This window comes from Sapajus apella, unplaced genomic scaffold (assembly GCF_009761245.1).
Source record: "Sapajus apella isolate SASKATOON/1434 unplaced genomic scaffold, GSC_monkey_1.0 scaffold1, whole genome shotgun sequence".
NCBI lineage: Eukaryota > Metazoa > Chordata > Mammalia > Primates > Cebidae > Sapajus > Sapajus apella.
Window position 1 is genome coordinate 4437675 of NW_022436941.1, and position 16946 is coordinate 4454620.

At 40.6% G+C, this 16946-nt stretch overlaps 1 protein-coding gene across 1 annotated transcript; it reads right to left on the reverse strand.

Moving 5' to 3' along the window:
* Nucleotides 1-675: 675 nt before the first annotated feature.
* Nucleotides 676-15219, reverse strand: GRXCR2 (glutaredoxin and cysteine rich domain containing 2). The gene is made up of 3 exons (XM_032244472.1): nucleotides 14533-15219; nucleotides 8477-8704; nucleotides 676-2215 (listed from the first exon to the last, which is right to left on the reverse strand). Exons 1-3 carry the CDS (start codon nucleotides 14866-14868, stop codon nucleotides 2033-2035), a joined length of 747 nt encoding a protein of 248 aa, XP_032100363.1. The 5' UTR covers nucleotides 14869-15219; the 3' UTR covers nucleotides 676-2032.
* Nucleotides 15220-16946: the final 1727 nt, after the last annotated feature.

Consider the following 16946-nt stretch of genomic DNA (forward strand, 5'->3'; position numbering starts at 1 on the left):
TTACACTGTTGGTGGGAGTGTAAATTAGTTCAACCATTGTGGAAGACAGTGTGGCAATTCCTCAAGGACCTAGAAATAGAAATTCCACTTGACCCAGCAATCCCATTACTGGGTATATATCCAAAGGATTATAAATTTTTCTACTATAAGGACACGTGCACACGAATGTTCATTGCAGCACTGTTTACAATAGCAACGACCTGGAAACAACCCAAATGCCCATCGATGATAGACTGGACAGGGAAAATGTGGCACATATACACCATGGAATATTATGCAGCCATCAAAAACGATGAGTTTGGGTCCTTTGTAGGGACATGGATGAACCTGGAAACCATCATTCTCAGCAAACTGACAGAAGAGCAGAAGATCAAACACTGCGTGTTCTCACTCATAGGCAGGTGTTGAACAATGAGAACACATGGACTCAGGGAGGGGAGCACTACACACTGGGGTCAGTTGGGGGGAAATAGGAGAGGGACGGTGGGGGGTGGGGAGTTGGGGAGAGATAGCAAGGGGAGAGAAGCCAGATGTAGGTGATGGGGAGGAGGGCAGCAAATCACACTGCCACGTGTGTACCTATGCAACAATCTTGCATGTTCTTCACATGTACCCCAAAACCTAAAATGCAATAAAATAAATAAATGGAAAAAAAAAAAGGTCTCTCTGCATCCCACCTTCCTCTATACTGAAAAGGCAGAAAAGCCAACAGCTGTGAGAAAACATAAACAGAGGCACGAGGTATAATAGTTAAGCATAGAAGCAAAGAAAGCTGGTGAGCAACATGGTAAGTCCTAAGTATGAAAGGACAGGCAAAACTATCATGGCTTCGAAAATATTTTAGTCTTTTTTATTAGAAGTATTTATATTGCCTGAGAAGCATTCCATTGTTAAATTATGTTAAAAGCTGAATATTAGAGAATAACAAACAAATCTTGAGAAATTACTAAGTTGTAAAATCAAAATTATTACCACAGAACGCAGCAGGCCTCAAGAGATCAATTTTGCAGTGTTATCCTTAAGGGGCTTGGGGAGTGGGTGTTAGAGCTACAAAAGTTCATTAACAAAAGTATGTTCTAATTTTACAACCAACCTCAAGAGGAAAGAATCATCCTTACTATGCATATTCATGGATAGTAAAAACATTACTGCTAAAAATCAGCCTTGGTTAATTTTTTCTTTTGGAGATTTACAGTAGGTAATCTATAAAATATCTGCAATCCTTTATGAAGACTATTATGGCTAGATTTTAGACTTAAAATGGATTTATTTATTTGGTAGTAATTCAGGGGCTGGAAGAAGTTATGTCATGCACACATATTTGAGCACCAAATTTATCATAAATAGCTTTGACTTGGCTTATAACCTCAGTAGTTAGAGGCACATGAAAATGTCTTATCTCATCTTGACTTAAGAAATAGTATTGCTCACTGTCAGCATAAATATCCAAGCACACCACACAGGAGAGGTTCAGGTCTTTGAAAGGGAAGGCTCCTTGGCCTGTCTCAAGAATGAGCATCCTGTTTTGCTTGCCGTGGTCTGCTAGCACGTCCAGCATTGGCTGTCCCCTTCCTCTTCTGCTTAATCAGAAATTCAATTCGACCAATAATCATTTGAGATGCATTATAAGCAACAAGAATTCAGTTCATCAGAAACCTGCCTTTTTTATTCCTTTCTCACCGCATAATTTTGCAAAATAACCCCTAGCCCGATGCTTGAAGTGTACCTATATTTCTTCACTGAAGCAAGGAGAAAACTGAGCTAAGTCAAGTGAGATATACTCACGCCATCCTGGAAGGATAATTTCAGAACCAGTTTCGAAGCAAACTCTAATTCGAAAATGCCCCTGCCACTTAGACTCACACAGAGATGTTACCAACCTCACAAAATGTCATCAGATAATTGAGTTTTGCCAGCAGTGGGAGTGACTGTGGCCTCCTTGCTGGGAGAGGCAGGAGGAGGAGAAGGGGATAGTTTATTAGAAATAACTTTAGGGAGGGTAAGATAACAGTGGACATGCAAAAGCCACAGGCTATTGATTGCAAATATGGCAAGGCTGTAGGCCATTCTCATTGCAGGCAGGGCACCTCAGGGCCCGATAGGACTCCTTAAATCTGTTGGCCAGCATCGAGAACTTGCTGCCGTGGCACAGAGAACAGGTGGCACTGCCCGACCCTCGGCAGTGAAAACAGCTGTCCTCGGGAAGATCCCCTTCCTGCAAGAGACAGGTTAGGGTTTAGTTAGAGCAGCAGTTCAAGTCCATTGTTCACATGCAGGTCAAAACAGCACTAGGCTTCTGCAAAGGCTGGGGCAGAATAGAGGAAAACGCTTCCCACGAATGTCAGTGAGAGAATCGGCTGGGACCCAGAATAGTCACAGCAATTTTATCAGAGAGGATTCCCCTGGTGGACATCTCTAAGACAGTATCTCCTGTCACCACACTTTGCATTCCAAGACTTCATGATCTTCATTGCCCTTGTCACTATCTCTGGCCTTTTCTTCTGTAAGCTCCATAAAGGGCAAGGACTTTATTTTCCTCATTGCCAAATACTACGAGTGAACCCTTGTAGCATGCCTGATAGGTGCCAGGTGCAGTTCTAAGAGCTTCCTATACATCATCCCTCTAATCCTCACAAAATCCCAGTGAGATGGTGTAAGTATTATCATCCTTGTGTTGCAGATGGGAAAATGCGATACTGAGAAGTTGTTTGCCAATGGTCACACACACAGCTTGAAAGAGGAAGAGGTGGGTTTTCATCCCAGGGATTAGAACACCAGAATTGATGCTCCTAATGCCCATGTACACAGCTCTTCATTGTACTTGACCATAGTAAGTGCTCAAGAAAGACTGTTTTGTGTGTCTGAGAGACTGAGTGGAAAAATCAGTGAATCAATAAATGTTACAATCCTTCCAAGCTTAACTCTGAATGCTTGCAGTACTTACATCTTTATTCTCTTTGAGAGCGAAGGCCCAGTGACTAAGAGCTCTGCACTTCGGAGTTAATAGAGTAGGAGTGAGGCTATTATCTGCCAGCAGCTGTGCAACTTAAAAAGTTCCCTTAGCCTCTCCCAATCTGTTCCTTTACTTATAGAATGTGAATAATAATGCTTACCCTTCTGAGTAGCTGGAACACTAAATGAGAGAATATGTGTAATGCAATATTATCTATCAAATCATAGATTCACCATAAAAGTTAGTTCACTTCTAAGCCTTACTAACAAATCTCCAATTCTTGACTCCCACTCTCCAGAAAATATTCTTTGGCTATTGTCTTGCTCTCCCCTCAGATATCTTAAGGAAATTGGTGATCTTGGTATTCCTTATAGACTATGAACCTTCCCAGAAATAAGGGGAGATACTAGATTGAAACCTGGTGAATCCAGTACCAAGTCTTGTCCATTTCAGCTTCTGAAAATCTCAAATCCATCCTGCTTTCTTCATCCCACAACCAAAATCCTAGCCCAGCTGCCCACTGACTCTGGCATGAACTCAGTGTGGACCCGTGCCTCTGGTCTTGTGATATGTTCTCCTCACTGATGCCAAGCTCATTAAGTTGCCCGCAGTAGTGATTGCCACATAGAAAGCACTCAGGAAAGGTTTTTAATGAACACCTGCCCTCCAGATAAAACCTTAGGATAAAACCCAGTTCCTTAGGCTGATTTAAAATTTTTGTCACTTCTTTCGTCAGGATCTTGTTCATGGGCCTCTCTGCACTTGGTCTCCATGGACCTTTCTCCACTCCCAACCCAGCCAACTCCTGCTTGTCCGCAGAAGTCAGCTTAGCAGCTCCTCCTCCAGGAAGCCTCACCCACCCACACCTCTAGACCAGGAGTCCCGCCACCCCCATGGCCACTTGTACTACCCCTAGCATGACAGGTATCCCATACTCCAATGAAAGTTTCTGTTGATTAGACAGGGAGCTCTCTGGACTTGTACCATTTCATTGTCTCTTCCCAAATATCTAGTGCAGTGCCTGGCACATTGTTTGTGCCAAATGAATAAACAAATGAACAATGATATCTGGAGAACACCTCCTGTTCTTAAATTCTGGGGACAAACAAGGCAACAGGAGTCCACTGGGTAGCTCTACCCAACTCATACAGCTTTCTTTTATAACCTAAGAATAAAAATAATCTCTGAAAAGGAAGGCATAAGTTTTGAAAATAGCTCCATCATGCTGCAAAGTGCCTAAGAAGGTACTGAATATTATGTATTCTAGATTTAAGGAATAGAAGTCATTACCCAACTAACAAAAACTCAAATAATGTGTATATACCTTTGTTAATATTTTGTTGATTGCTGCCATATGTTAATTAATATTAACAATGGATAATTTGTTTTCTTCTCTTAAAGTATTTAAAATAAAGATATTTGCCAAAATATTCTTAAAGCTAATTGCCACGATTCATTTCCTGCCAAATCCATTAGGTTTTATGTTTTGTACTTCATAGCAGTGAGATTTTAATAATATAAGTCCACACTGCCAGAGAAAGTACAGTAAAATCCTACCATAATGCTATACATGTGATCCAAAAATTCATTTGCATAAAATGCCAGATCAGATATTGAAAGATTAATGAAATGACCTAGGAAGCCTGCTATAGAGAATAAGAACAAGTCTTCCATCAAATTGTATCTAATGTCATATAGTTCTAGAGTGCACTACATTATTTGAAGTTTTGCTGGAGTTTCCATTCTTATTCTGGGTTACCACTCTCTTCAACCACTTACCCTCTTTTTAATGATTCGGCTAATTCAGCAAGTATTTAAGGAGCACCACTCTATACAAGACTTGTATAATATAAGCCTCTTTCTTTCTTTCTCTGTATCTTTTAAATTATTCTCAGAAAATATTTAGTAGGATATAGAACATAGTTGCACAGCATAGCTTAAGTTCTAGAACCCAACAGACCCACCAATCCACCTCTTACTAGCTCTCTGACCAAGAAGAGGGGCCTGATCTTTTATTGCAGACTCCAAGGCTTGTGTAGCACTGAAGATGGCAACCAACACCAATCGAGACTGCATAATAGGGTGGTTATGGTCATGAGACTGATCAACAGATGGACCTATATTTGACTACTGGTTCTAGTGACCTCTGGCCAAGTTACTTAACCTCTCTGAGCCTCAGTTTCCATAGCTGCAGAATGTGACTATTAATAATATCTACCTCACAGGGTTCTTGTAAGAGTTAAGTGAACTATTTCATGGAGCATTGGTCATGGTGCCTGGCTATTGTGAGCCCTCGATAAATGGCAGCTATTATGATTATGATTATGCTTATGATGAGATGATTATTACTATTATCTCAAAGTGAGATCACATAAAGCATAAAGAAGCCCAGACAATTCATGGCCTCAAATCCACTGAGCACAAAGCCAAATTTTTCCCTTTCCACCTTTTGCTGTGGCTCAATTCAATTATTCCTCTCCTCTTCTTTGATAGTTAATACAGAGGCTCAATCCTGGTCCAGCTTTCAGCCTTGCCCTGCTCTTTCATCAGATTCTCACTGCTGCCCCATTCCATCTAACAGAACAAAGGGGCTCTTGGTTAGAAGGGGCTCCTTGATGTTCTTTGACCTTCTCTTTTAGAATAAAACTTGTCTGAGCATTTGCTGCATGAGAGATTGGGCAAACAAATAACAATTTAAAACAGAGTTTATAGGACAGACAAGTGAAGTATAACCTTTCACAGCAAACTTCTGTTGCACACCTCTGTCCTAGTTTACAGCATTACAGCTAAAAAACACAGCTCTCTACAAATTCAATTTAAAGGTAATTGTCTTATCAGGCTTACTCTTGCTTTTTTTACTCAGGCCTGCAGTATGACCTGCTTTTTATCATTTCCAGCTGTCTTCTGAAAATATATGCTCCTGCAACTTACAATATAGTATGATAGGTAATAGAATTAAAGAATTATATAGCTTTGGATCACGATGTTCAGTCATCTTCCTGCTGCCAGGTTAGGCTCTTTTTTTTTCCCCCAACTTAATTTTTTGTAAAGACAGATCTCATTATGTTGCTCAGGCTAGTCTTGAACTCCTGGGCTCAAGGGATCCTCCCTCCTCTGCCTGGGATTACAGGCATGAGCTGCCACATCTGGCGCAGGCTAGGTTCGTAATAGTTCTGCATAGAAGATGAAAGAAGGTAATGGCCAAAGACTTCTTACCAGCTGGCACTCTAGTCTCAAATTCCAGTATTCTTTCCACAAACATTTAACTAATATTCACTGATTACCTGTTATATGCCAGGCTCTATTTTTTCTGATACTGGAACTACAATGTTGAACCCAACATAAACATGGCCAGGCCTGCCCTCATGGAGACCTAACTGGGAAGAGCAAACACCAACCAAATAATCACACAAATTAAAGTAAGATTGCAACTGTCAGGAGGGGTGTAAGGTGCCCTGACAGGTCAATCCTGGAGGAATTTTTCCTCATGGAAGCCAGGGAAGATCCCTCTGAGGGAGTGATGTCTCCTCTGAGATCTCAGAAGCTGAAGGCAAGATAGTGGGGAGTCTGGGGACATTCCAGGCAGAGGGGATTTGCCTCTAGTAGGAAAGAGAGGATAATATATGAGGGATGGAGATGGGGAGATGGGCAGTGTGTCTGGGGCAAGAGCATGAGAAGAGATGTGTGAGAGATGCTGCTGGAGGGACCAGCAGAGGCCGAGCTACATAGAGCTTCCTAGGACAAGTAATGAGTTTGGGGTTTTATCCCCAGCAATGAAAAGACACTGAAAGCTTAGAGGGGGTGATGCATATGGTTTGGCTCTGTGTCCCCATCCAAATCTTGTCTTGAATTGTGATCTCCATGTGTCAAGTGGTGTACCTGGTGGAAGGTGATTGGATCATGGGGGGCAGTTTCCCTCATGCTGTTCTCATGATGATAAGTGAGTTCTCACCAGAGCTGGTGGTTTTAAAGCATGGCACTTCCTCACGCTCCCTCTCTCTCTTTCTCTCTCCTACTGCCATGTAAGACATGCCTTGCTTCCCCTTCACCTTCCACCATGATTGTAAGTTTCCTGAGGCCTCTCTAGCCATTTGGAACTATCAGTCAATTAAACCTCCTTTGTTTATAAATTACCCAGTCTCAGGTAGTATCTTTATAGCAGTGTGAATGTGGACTAATACAGGGGACCTAATCAGATTACATTTAAAAATATCTTTTAGAGCGTGAGGGCTGGTTGGAAAGAGATGTGAATGGATGTGAGCAGAACTTTCAGAACCTTTTGGTAGAGTTCTGGTTGCTTATGTCTAGGAGAAGGGAAGAAGAGGTAGAAAGGAAGAAAGAAAAAAGTAGATTTTAGAGAAATTGTATAGAGATAGATAGATTTGTGATATGGAAGAAATCAGATAAGAAGGAGCCTTTGGTGCCTCTTGTTTAAGGCCATCACTCAAAGCCCAGTCGTGACCTCCTTATCATCTGAACCCTCCCTGAGTGGAGAAATCACTCAAGTTCCAGAAAGCCCCCGACCCATTTTTCCATAGCAATACCAGGAAGTTAAAGTGAATCTCACAGAAAATATCAAGTCCCAAGAGATGGAATCTAAGAGACAGAAAACATTTCTCCAGCTACCCAAGCTTTTACTCTTGGCTTAAATTCATCAAAATTGCTTCCTCCACCCCTAACCTCACATTGTGAATTATTGAATAACAGCCCTCCTGCCCCTGGTCTGAGCATATCTGAGCAATGGTTTCCAAGGTGGCATGTGCACACTTCTAAGGCATATGAGAAGAAAACACTGGAACCATTTATATTTACTTTTTATCTAAAATTAGGTAAGATATTAAGCTTTATTTTCTTTTTAAAAGAATTTTTATACTAACTTTTAATAAACTTGTGGACACTGACAGCCATATTAGGTCAGGCAGTCACTAGAAAAACAAGGTACCCAAGAGACCTGGAGTAAGACTGGCATTCAAATGTTGCTGACAGTAGCATCCAACTCATTTGTCCACTTTCAGCACATTGTAACATATGGCAGTTTACTTGTGCCTGGTCTAGTGGATTTACAAATGATACTCCTTAGTTTTAGCCAAACTAATCTGCCAAATGTAATCATGACTTTACATGATGTCTTCAAGAAGGCTATGGATCAAGGATGACGGCAATAATAGACGAACAAGTGAACCCATAAGAAAAGATAGGGTTGATTTATTTTTTCCACCTCTAGAACCAGCTGTTCATAAGCCACACTGCACAGTGAAAATAATAAATATTTAATCAGATCTAAAAAGAAGTCAGCCAAAAAATTAAAAATTTAAAGTATTTGAAATATGGACTTATAACTGCTATTGCTAACAGTGTACCATTAAAATAGAACAAATGTTAAAATTCCTCATATCTTCAAATTTAGATATCTTAAGCATTCATATTCAAATGGTTTTACTTAAGCAGTGCACAGTCAAGCCAGCTTGGAGACCATTGCTGTAGGGCCAGCTCCGAGTAGGATAGTCAAGCTCCCCAACGCACCTGTGTATACTGGTTATGGGGGAATGTACTCTCCGCCTCCACCAAAGGCCTCTCGTGCTGTCCTCTGCCTCCGTAGCTTACTTCTTTGCTCATCAGAGACTCTTCCTTAGCCTCCTCTTCCTTCTGGAGAATGTTCCTCACAAAGTCTCTCTTGTCCATTGGGGTTCGAATGATTTTCAGGTTATTAGTGTAGATGATTATCTTTCCAAAATCTATGATAGGTAGGGGCTAGAGAAATGGAGAATGAACGTAGAAACTCTACTACCAATCACCAAGTAGAGAGCTGCAGAACCTGTCCAAAATACCAGGAAACGGCAAAGGAGGAACTTCTACCACCCAGCACTGGTGATCCCATCAGACCCCAAAGTCACAGTTCATTCCCTGGTCTGTTTGCTCTCTCTAAAAGCCGTGAAAGCCAGCTTCCTTCTTCCTGTTGATGATGACCAATCAGAGCTGAACTACTCAGAGTATGAGAGTCTGGAGGTCAGGGGCTAGAGCTTCTATTCGTACTGCATGCCCCAACAGCTAATGCAGGGCTGGGTACAATGAGTGTTTAATAAATACAGAGGGACGCCTTTTTGTTTTATATAAATATCTCTCCAATTTTTTATCAGTATAAAGAATAATATTAGTAGATGCCACCTATTGAGCACTCTTTATGTGTCAGGCATCATGCTAAGCATTTTACCAACATTGCCTCAGTTTCTCCCCAAACACCCCTATGAGGCAGATGCTATGGTTTCCACATTTTAAGTTGAGGAGACTGAACCTCAGTGGGGTTAAATGCCTCACTAAGGTGACAGAGTTACTAGGGCACTGTGACTGGAATTGGAACCCGTCTGTCACCCTAAAACCCATATTTTTACCAGCTATATCACACTATTCAAAAGTATTTCCCCCCGAAAAAATAGGATCATAACATATACTCTGTCATAACCTATTTTTTCATTATCTATATAATATTAAAATCATCTATGCCAATAAATAGACATCTAAAGCATCATTATTAATAGCTTTTGTTCTCTTGCATGGTGTTACTTAATAATTTGCTCAGGAATAAACCTGGGCAGTACCACAATGCAGTAGAGAGGACTGGAGGGTAACTGTTCAGAAATTACTTTAAATACAAGACTGCCTGACTGCAGCATCTAAATAGAGTTGGTTTACACAGCTCTGTAAGCAGGGCAGAATATTTCATGCTGAAGTATTTAGTTGTATAGTGTGATTGTGAGATATAGGAAAGTCATGTAACCTCTCAACTTCAGTTTGCTCATTTGCAAAGGGGCTGACGTCCAGCTGGCAGGCATTGCCACAGACAAGCTAGTGATTACAATACAGAAATGCTTCCATACTGAATGGTGAACATGTGCTGTCCTGAGACTCCTGAGTGCCATCCAATTACCCCAGTCTCCCTTCAAGGAGCCTCTAACATCCCCAAACCTAGTAACATAAGAGTTCATGCTTAGGAACCCAAGTCTCAGTACCCTTCCCCAACACTCTATTGGCTTTTCTGCTGATTGAGCAATGTTCCTGTGGTTAAATATTTTTACTTTCATTCTTGAGGCTAATTATATCAGCTTCTCGGGGTGGATGGTGCCATGGAAAATATATAAAACAGTATTTGCAAAAGCTGGAGATACTATGCAGATTGTGAGAATTGTTGCCATTGTTATTATTTAAAACTATTCTTTGGGAGTGCACGCAAAATCATACTACACAACTAAATACCTTAGCATGAAATATTCTGCCCTGCTTACAGAACTATATAAACCAAATCTATTTAAACGCTGCAGTTAAGCAGTCTTGTATTTATAGCCCTTGTATATTCAGCCAAAACCTGGCTTAAACAAGACTTCGATATTCAGGGTCTCTTTCATGAAACACCAATGGAGTTTTCAATAATTATTTATTAAGCCACAAGCTTCCTATCTGGCCCTATTTTCTCTTCCTTTCTGCAAGGGATCATGTAGCAGCTTCCATTTCCTATTGTTTTATGCAGGCTGGATTCTTATTTCACACTCTGTACTATCGGTTTCTGAATAACAGAAGATAAGGATGGTGGTACTTTGGGAAGGTTCCATTTCTACTTCCAGTAATAGCCAACAAGGTTCAGTTACTAGGAAGCTTTTCATCTCTAGAGCTGCCTTTTTTCAAGACAAAACTCTCAATATGCTAATCTGAGATCACCTACTCCAAACCCCTGTTTCTGAGCTGCTTAATGGCTGATACACCCAAGATAGCAAGTTTTTGTTTTGTTTTGTTTTTATTGTTGTTATTTTTGAGATGAAGTCTCGCTCTGTTGCCCAGCCTGGAGTGCAGTGGTGCAATCTCAGCTCACTGCAACCTCTGCCTCCCAGGTTCAAGCAATTCTCCTGTCTCAGCCTCCCGAGTAGCTGGGATTATAGGCATGCACCACCATGCCCGGCCAATTTTTTGTATTTTTAGTAGAGACGGGGTTTTGCCATGTTGGGGCCAGGCTGATCTCTAACTCCTGACCTCATGATCCACCCACCTTGGCCTCCCAAAGTGTTGAGATTACAGGCATGAGCAAGTTTATCTTTTAATGTACCCCAAAGATGGAGGGTTTCAAGTCACTTTTAAGATGTGTTTAAGTTTTAGTTACCCTGATAGGCAAATTCTTCCTTGTGTCTAAGAAAACTCTCTGGGTGTAATGAAAGTTCACATTACATGGTTACATCAAATGTCAATGAGGAACACCCACTCCTGCATGATAGAGGGAAAGGACAGAGCCAAGAATTTTTCATTTCCTTTCCTAAGGTGCAGAATGGCAACCTATGTGATTGAGCACTTGTAAATACTCTGGTGTCTGTGGCAACATGCCTAGAGGTTATTGATCAGGCACTATTAAACTTGCCCACTGCTCCATTTTTAAATGCAGAAATGCTTATTGGGTACTAGAAATTCACTGGGCTTTGCAGATAGACAGACCTGAGTTCAGACTGTATTAAAATGTCATTTGACAACTGTGTGAGATTTGCAAGTTAGTTAACCCTTACGAACTTCCATTTTTCCAATCTGCAAAACTCTCCAAGAAATCTTGTGAACATGAAATTATGCAATATGTATAAAGTAGGTGTTCAGTAAATGTTACCTCCCTTCCTTTTCCCTTCCATTTTCTTTGAACCTTACAAACTTCAGCCCATTTTAATTGCTTAAAATATTTGATTATTTATAACCTTTTTCTCTACCCATCTCATAAAATTTAAGACTCAACATTTCTTTGATAAGAACCTGCTCGTTATTACAATGGTGGGTAACATTTGCTAAGCATGTAAAATGTGCCAGGCACAATGCTAAGAGTTTCTTATGTGTTATCTTCTAAAATCATCACAACAACTCTCTTAAGTCATTTGATATCCCTCATATCACAATTATGCTGAAGGTCAACAGGGTTAACTAGTTTGTTCAAGCTTATGCAGTAAATGGGTAGGACTGAACATCAAGCTCAGGTTTGACTGGCATCAAAGCCCTTTTTTAAAAAAAATATATGTATATATTATTATCATGGTAACCTGTACATATCATAAAATTTACCATCTTAACCTTTCTAAGTGTACAGCTCAGTGGCATTAAGTGCATTCACATTACTGTGAAGCCATCACCACCATTCATCTCCAGAACTGTTTTCTTCTTCCCAAATTGAAACTCTGTATCCATTAAACAGTAACCCTTCTTCTCATCTATGCCCAGCCCCTGCCAACCACCATTCTACTTGCTGTCTCTATGATTTTGACTATTCTAGGTACCTCAGATAAGTTCAATCATATAGTATTTGTGTTTTCGTGACTGGCTTATTCCATTTAGTATAACGTCTTCAAGAGTCATCCACATTGTGCATGTGTACAATGTCCTTCCTTTTCAAGGCTGAATAATATTGTGTTGAGTGTATATACCACATCTTGTTTATCCATTCATCAGTCTACGAACACTTGGGCTCTTTTCATCTTTAGACAATTGAGAATAATGCTCCTATGAACAATGATGTACATATATCTGAGTTCAGAGCTCTTGCTTTGAATTACTGCACTTAATTGCTACCCAATGTGGTCTCATAGCCAATATTTACTAGGAGGTGTTTTACAATTGGATTTGTTATTAAAAAGTCATGACATTAGCTCTCATTTCCTTCTTTTTCATAAATACCATATTGACAAGTGGTTCCAGTGGGTGGAACTGCATGAATCCATCCTGGCCACTTTAATTCTCAGAAGCTGGCTATGACTGGGATGGGGCACTTGATCAGGAAACAAAGAAACCCGAGATAATGAGGCCAAGCAGGAATCGAACCTTCAACATGGCCTCTAAAACATATAGAGTACTGTGTTCTAACCAACTGATCTATGCTGCCATGAAGACTCATTTATCTAGATTCATAAATTCTATAGTCCTAGCTACCAGAGAGGATGAGGCAGGAGGATCCCTTGAGCCCAGGAGTTTGAGATTGCAGTGCATTATGATCGTACCACTGCACTCCAACCTGGGTGACAGAGCAAGACCCTGTGTCTAAAAAAGAAAAAAAAAATTATACATTTACATAAACGCTAAATTTTGCACATAACTTATGAAGATCAAGCAACCCAAAATTTATCTACTGGGTCTTGTAAAAGGTTTGCATGAACTGTGACTTCGTAAATTCTAAACTTACAAATAAGACACAGTTAAAAAGAAATGGTATAAGTACAAGACTAGCTAAGTACCTAGGACATAATAAGCAGTCAACGAATGGTAGGTATTATTATTATTATGTAATCATATTGTTCTCTTAGAAAGGAACATGCCCTAAAGCAAAACATTTGGGGAATAAGAAGATCTGGATTCCTATTCTGACTCTGTATCCAATGATCCCGGAGTATCATATGGATCCCTTAACAACTTGGCACTCAGTTTTTCTCATCTGCAAAATGGGAATGACCATACTTTGCCTTTCTCCTCAGGATTATGGTAAAGATCCAACGTGATAGATACAGATAGAGATAACATGTGATAACACTTTGTAATGCATACACCCCATTAAGATAAGAGGTCATTCAGTTCAGCCCCCTTTAATATCAAAAAGGAACATAGTGTTATCTTTGGTAATTATGAACATGCCCATAATTATACTTTTACCAATGCCAGTAAAGCCAAAAATACATTTGTCTGCAATAGATGTATTATCTATTCCCGTAGGAAACTAACAATAAAAATAATTCAAGAGTAATTATCTGGCTTTCACACTTTAAAGATGAGAACACATCCTGCTGTACTATTCATTAATGACACAGATATATTATATAACTGTATTTAATCTTTTTTAAAAAGGCATTTGTGGTCCCACTAACAGCATATATATATCTCATATGAATTTTTGAATTTCAGTGAATATTTTCCAGGTTCTAGCTTAAAAGAAAACCATGGTACTGGGAAGTAATTGAAATTCATAAATTAAACACATTTCAATCAAACCATTAGCTCAAACTTCTTCCCCACATAACATCTCCTCTGGCTGATTTACATTTCACCATCTCTTCCCAGGACTCCAACTACCCAGAATTAATGCTAATGAGCAATGAAAAGGCAAAATAAATAGACAATGCAGGCAGTAGGAGGAAGGCAATAGGGGTAAAAAACAAGACGTGGATAAACTGCAAGCTGAATAATTGGCTGGAGTAAAATGAGCACTTTCAAATACTTCGCTCTTTCAGGAAACAAAATGACTGCATAATTGTCTAAAACCGCAGTCTGACAACCTGAAAACCACTGCATCTTTATTTAATTTACATTCCAGGAAAGCTCAAAGATCCAATTACAATGTATTACCTTGGATGGAATTTGAATACTATATATGCTCATTGCACTTTCCAATTAGTAGTCAGCAAGCATGTTATTTTTACCCCAGAAATATTCGTCTAATAACAGCTTCCCATTTGGTGTGTCGATAGCTCTGGTTGGTACCGGAGGGTGGGCAAGACACAAATCTGAACCATTTAGGTGTTTCTCTAAACACATTTTAGAAAGCCTACCCTTAAAGCCTATATGTCATGTACAATACCAACCTTATGGTCATTCGCCTTGTAATCGTTGAACAGACGCTGGCCGCCCGCCAAAGTGTAGGCATTACCGTCTCTAAACACACTGATCCTCTGAGCAGTCAGCTTAGGGGAGTACAGCTGGGGCCTGGGGGCTTCCCCAGACCCATAAACACCATCCATTGGTTCAAGGGACTCTTGGAGAAAACTGTGAGGGTATTCCTCCTTTGGTGACTCTAATTCCTGCCCATCCTCAAAGACCTGCTTCAGTACTCGACCGCTGTAGGAGGAGGAGATTTTAAATCGTACTTTCCGGGGTTTGCCATCACTCTTCTGATTCAGCTTCTTCTCAGGGTCCTCCATCAGCAGAAAGTTCACCCTGTGGTTTCCAGCCTTCTGTGTAGCCAGTGAAACTTGGGCCTCTGAGAAAAAGGCATTTTATTTTCTCTCGTCCTGCATATAATTAATTCAAGTTGTTGCTGGGGTATAGTCAGTTTACAGCAACTGACACCCATACATTATATATTAAGAGACTCTCATGAAAAGGCAGGCGATTCTGGTTTGACGGAGTGGTTGAAATATGAGACAAGATTGATTCTTCTCATAATCCCAAGCTCACCATGACTTCACCCCAACCCTAGCTTTTCTTAACCTGAGGATGAAGAAGTTTATTTAGACTGAACATGTGCCAATTCAATATGGATCAAACATGTAATTAGTTAACAAGTGTCTTCTTATTGTTATCAATGACAATTATAATCTAGTGAGCATTTAATAAGTGCCAGAGATTGTTACACGCATTATCTTACTTCATCCTCACAATAACCCTACAAACAAAATATTATCTTTGGTTTACAGAGGGAAAAGTGAGGCTTAGAGCCACTTGTCATTTGTCTTCATCATTTGTCTGCTCTATTACACCTAAGTAACTGATACCGCAGGGATTTGAACACAGATCTATCTGACTCCAAAACCCACGATCAGTCCACATAGCCAGAAGTTTTCCAATTCTGTCCCATGAGGTCCTAGATACAGTGGAGGTTCTTGGGGGCTGCTGCTAAGAACTGAAGAAGGCCAAGGGTCCTGGATTATGAGCCTTCTCCCCATGCACTAACCAGAGCAGCTCCACTTGGTATGTATTTTACATTTAAGATTTCACTTGCAAGCACAGCACAAGTCCCCACTACCTGTTGGACCTCATAAATGCCTGACACTGCAACAGTGACTGAAGTGAGTAGCACAGAAGCATGAGATGTGGGCCTGAAAACAGTCCTACAATCTCATGCAGGAAACAGACCTAACGCAGGTGAAATAATAACTTCATGCTTAGGGAGCAAGCTGCCCACAGCTGAATCCCAGAATAGCCACTCTGGGAAGGAAGTGGTCTCTAAGGAGACAAGGATGGAAGAAGGTTTTTAAAGAAAAAGGCCCTTGGGCTGGGTGGAAAAGGGTAGGTTGGGTACGAGGAGCTGAAAGTGGAGTAAAGCCTTTCTCCCTGTCTTTGCTACCAGCATCACCACTTACTGAGTTGCCCAAATTAACCCCTCCTGTGCCCCTATAGCCATTCACATTCATTCTATCACCACTGCCTTCTTTCATCCACTCCCATCACCCTGGCCATAGGTCCAACCCTCATCGCTTCTGTTTTCAAAGTTTCATCTGTCTCCCAAGGACTTCGCTACTCACCCCCAATTCCATTCTCCATATTGACGTGAGAGCGGTAGTTCAAAAAAATGAGTCTACAGGTGTCAGTCTCCTGCTGAAAAATATTTTCCAGTGGTTCAGGGCATAAATCTTAACTGTTCCATGTGGCAGGCAAAGCCCATCAAAAACCAGCCTCACCTTCCTTTCTTTCCAGCCTTGCCCTCTGTCACTCTTCTAGGGGTTGCCTGGAATTGGTACTCCAGTAACATCCACAAGCTCACCATTTCTCAAACCCACAAGTTTCTGTCTCTTATCCAGTACTCTTTCTTGATTAGAGTGTCAAAGTTTCATTCCTCCGTCAAGTCACACCTCCAATGCCACTGCTTCTGGGCAGCCTTCCCACCAGCCCCAGGGAGAATGCCATGGAACTTTTGGACCTGCCGCCATTCAGGAGCTTCTCACTTTCCCTTTCCCTTCCTATTTTTCACTCCTTTCAACTGTGAACACCTTACAGTCAGAAGCTGTCCTTACCGCCTAGTCCCAGTGTTTATCAAAGTGTCCAGTACATAATAGAACTCAGTAATTGTTGAATGAATGACTTCAGATGAGAGAAACCAAATACACGAAACTTTTTGAACAGGAATTGAGCATATTTTGGTAGAATAATGAAGAGGTAGGATCAGAAGATTTTTTAAAATCTACCTTTCTACTAAGGAGAGGTGTCATGGTTGTAAAGTCCCTGTGTAACTGGTTCAAGAGATAGGTGGGAAGGAAGAAATAGGAAAACGACATTTAAA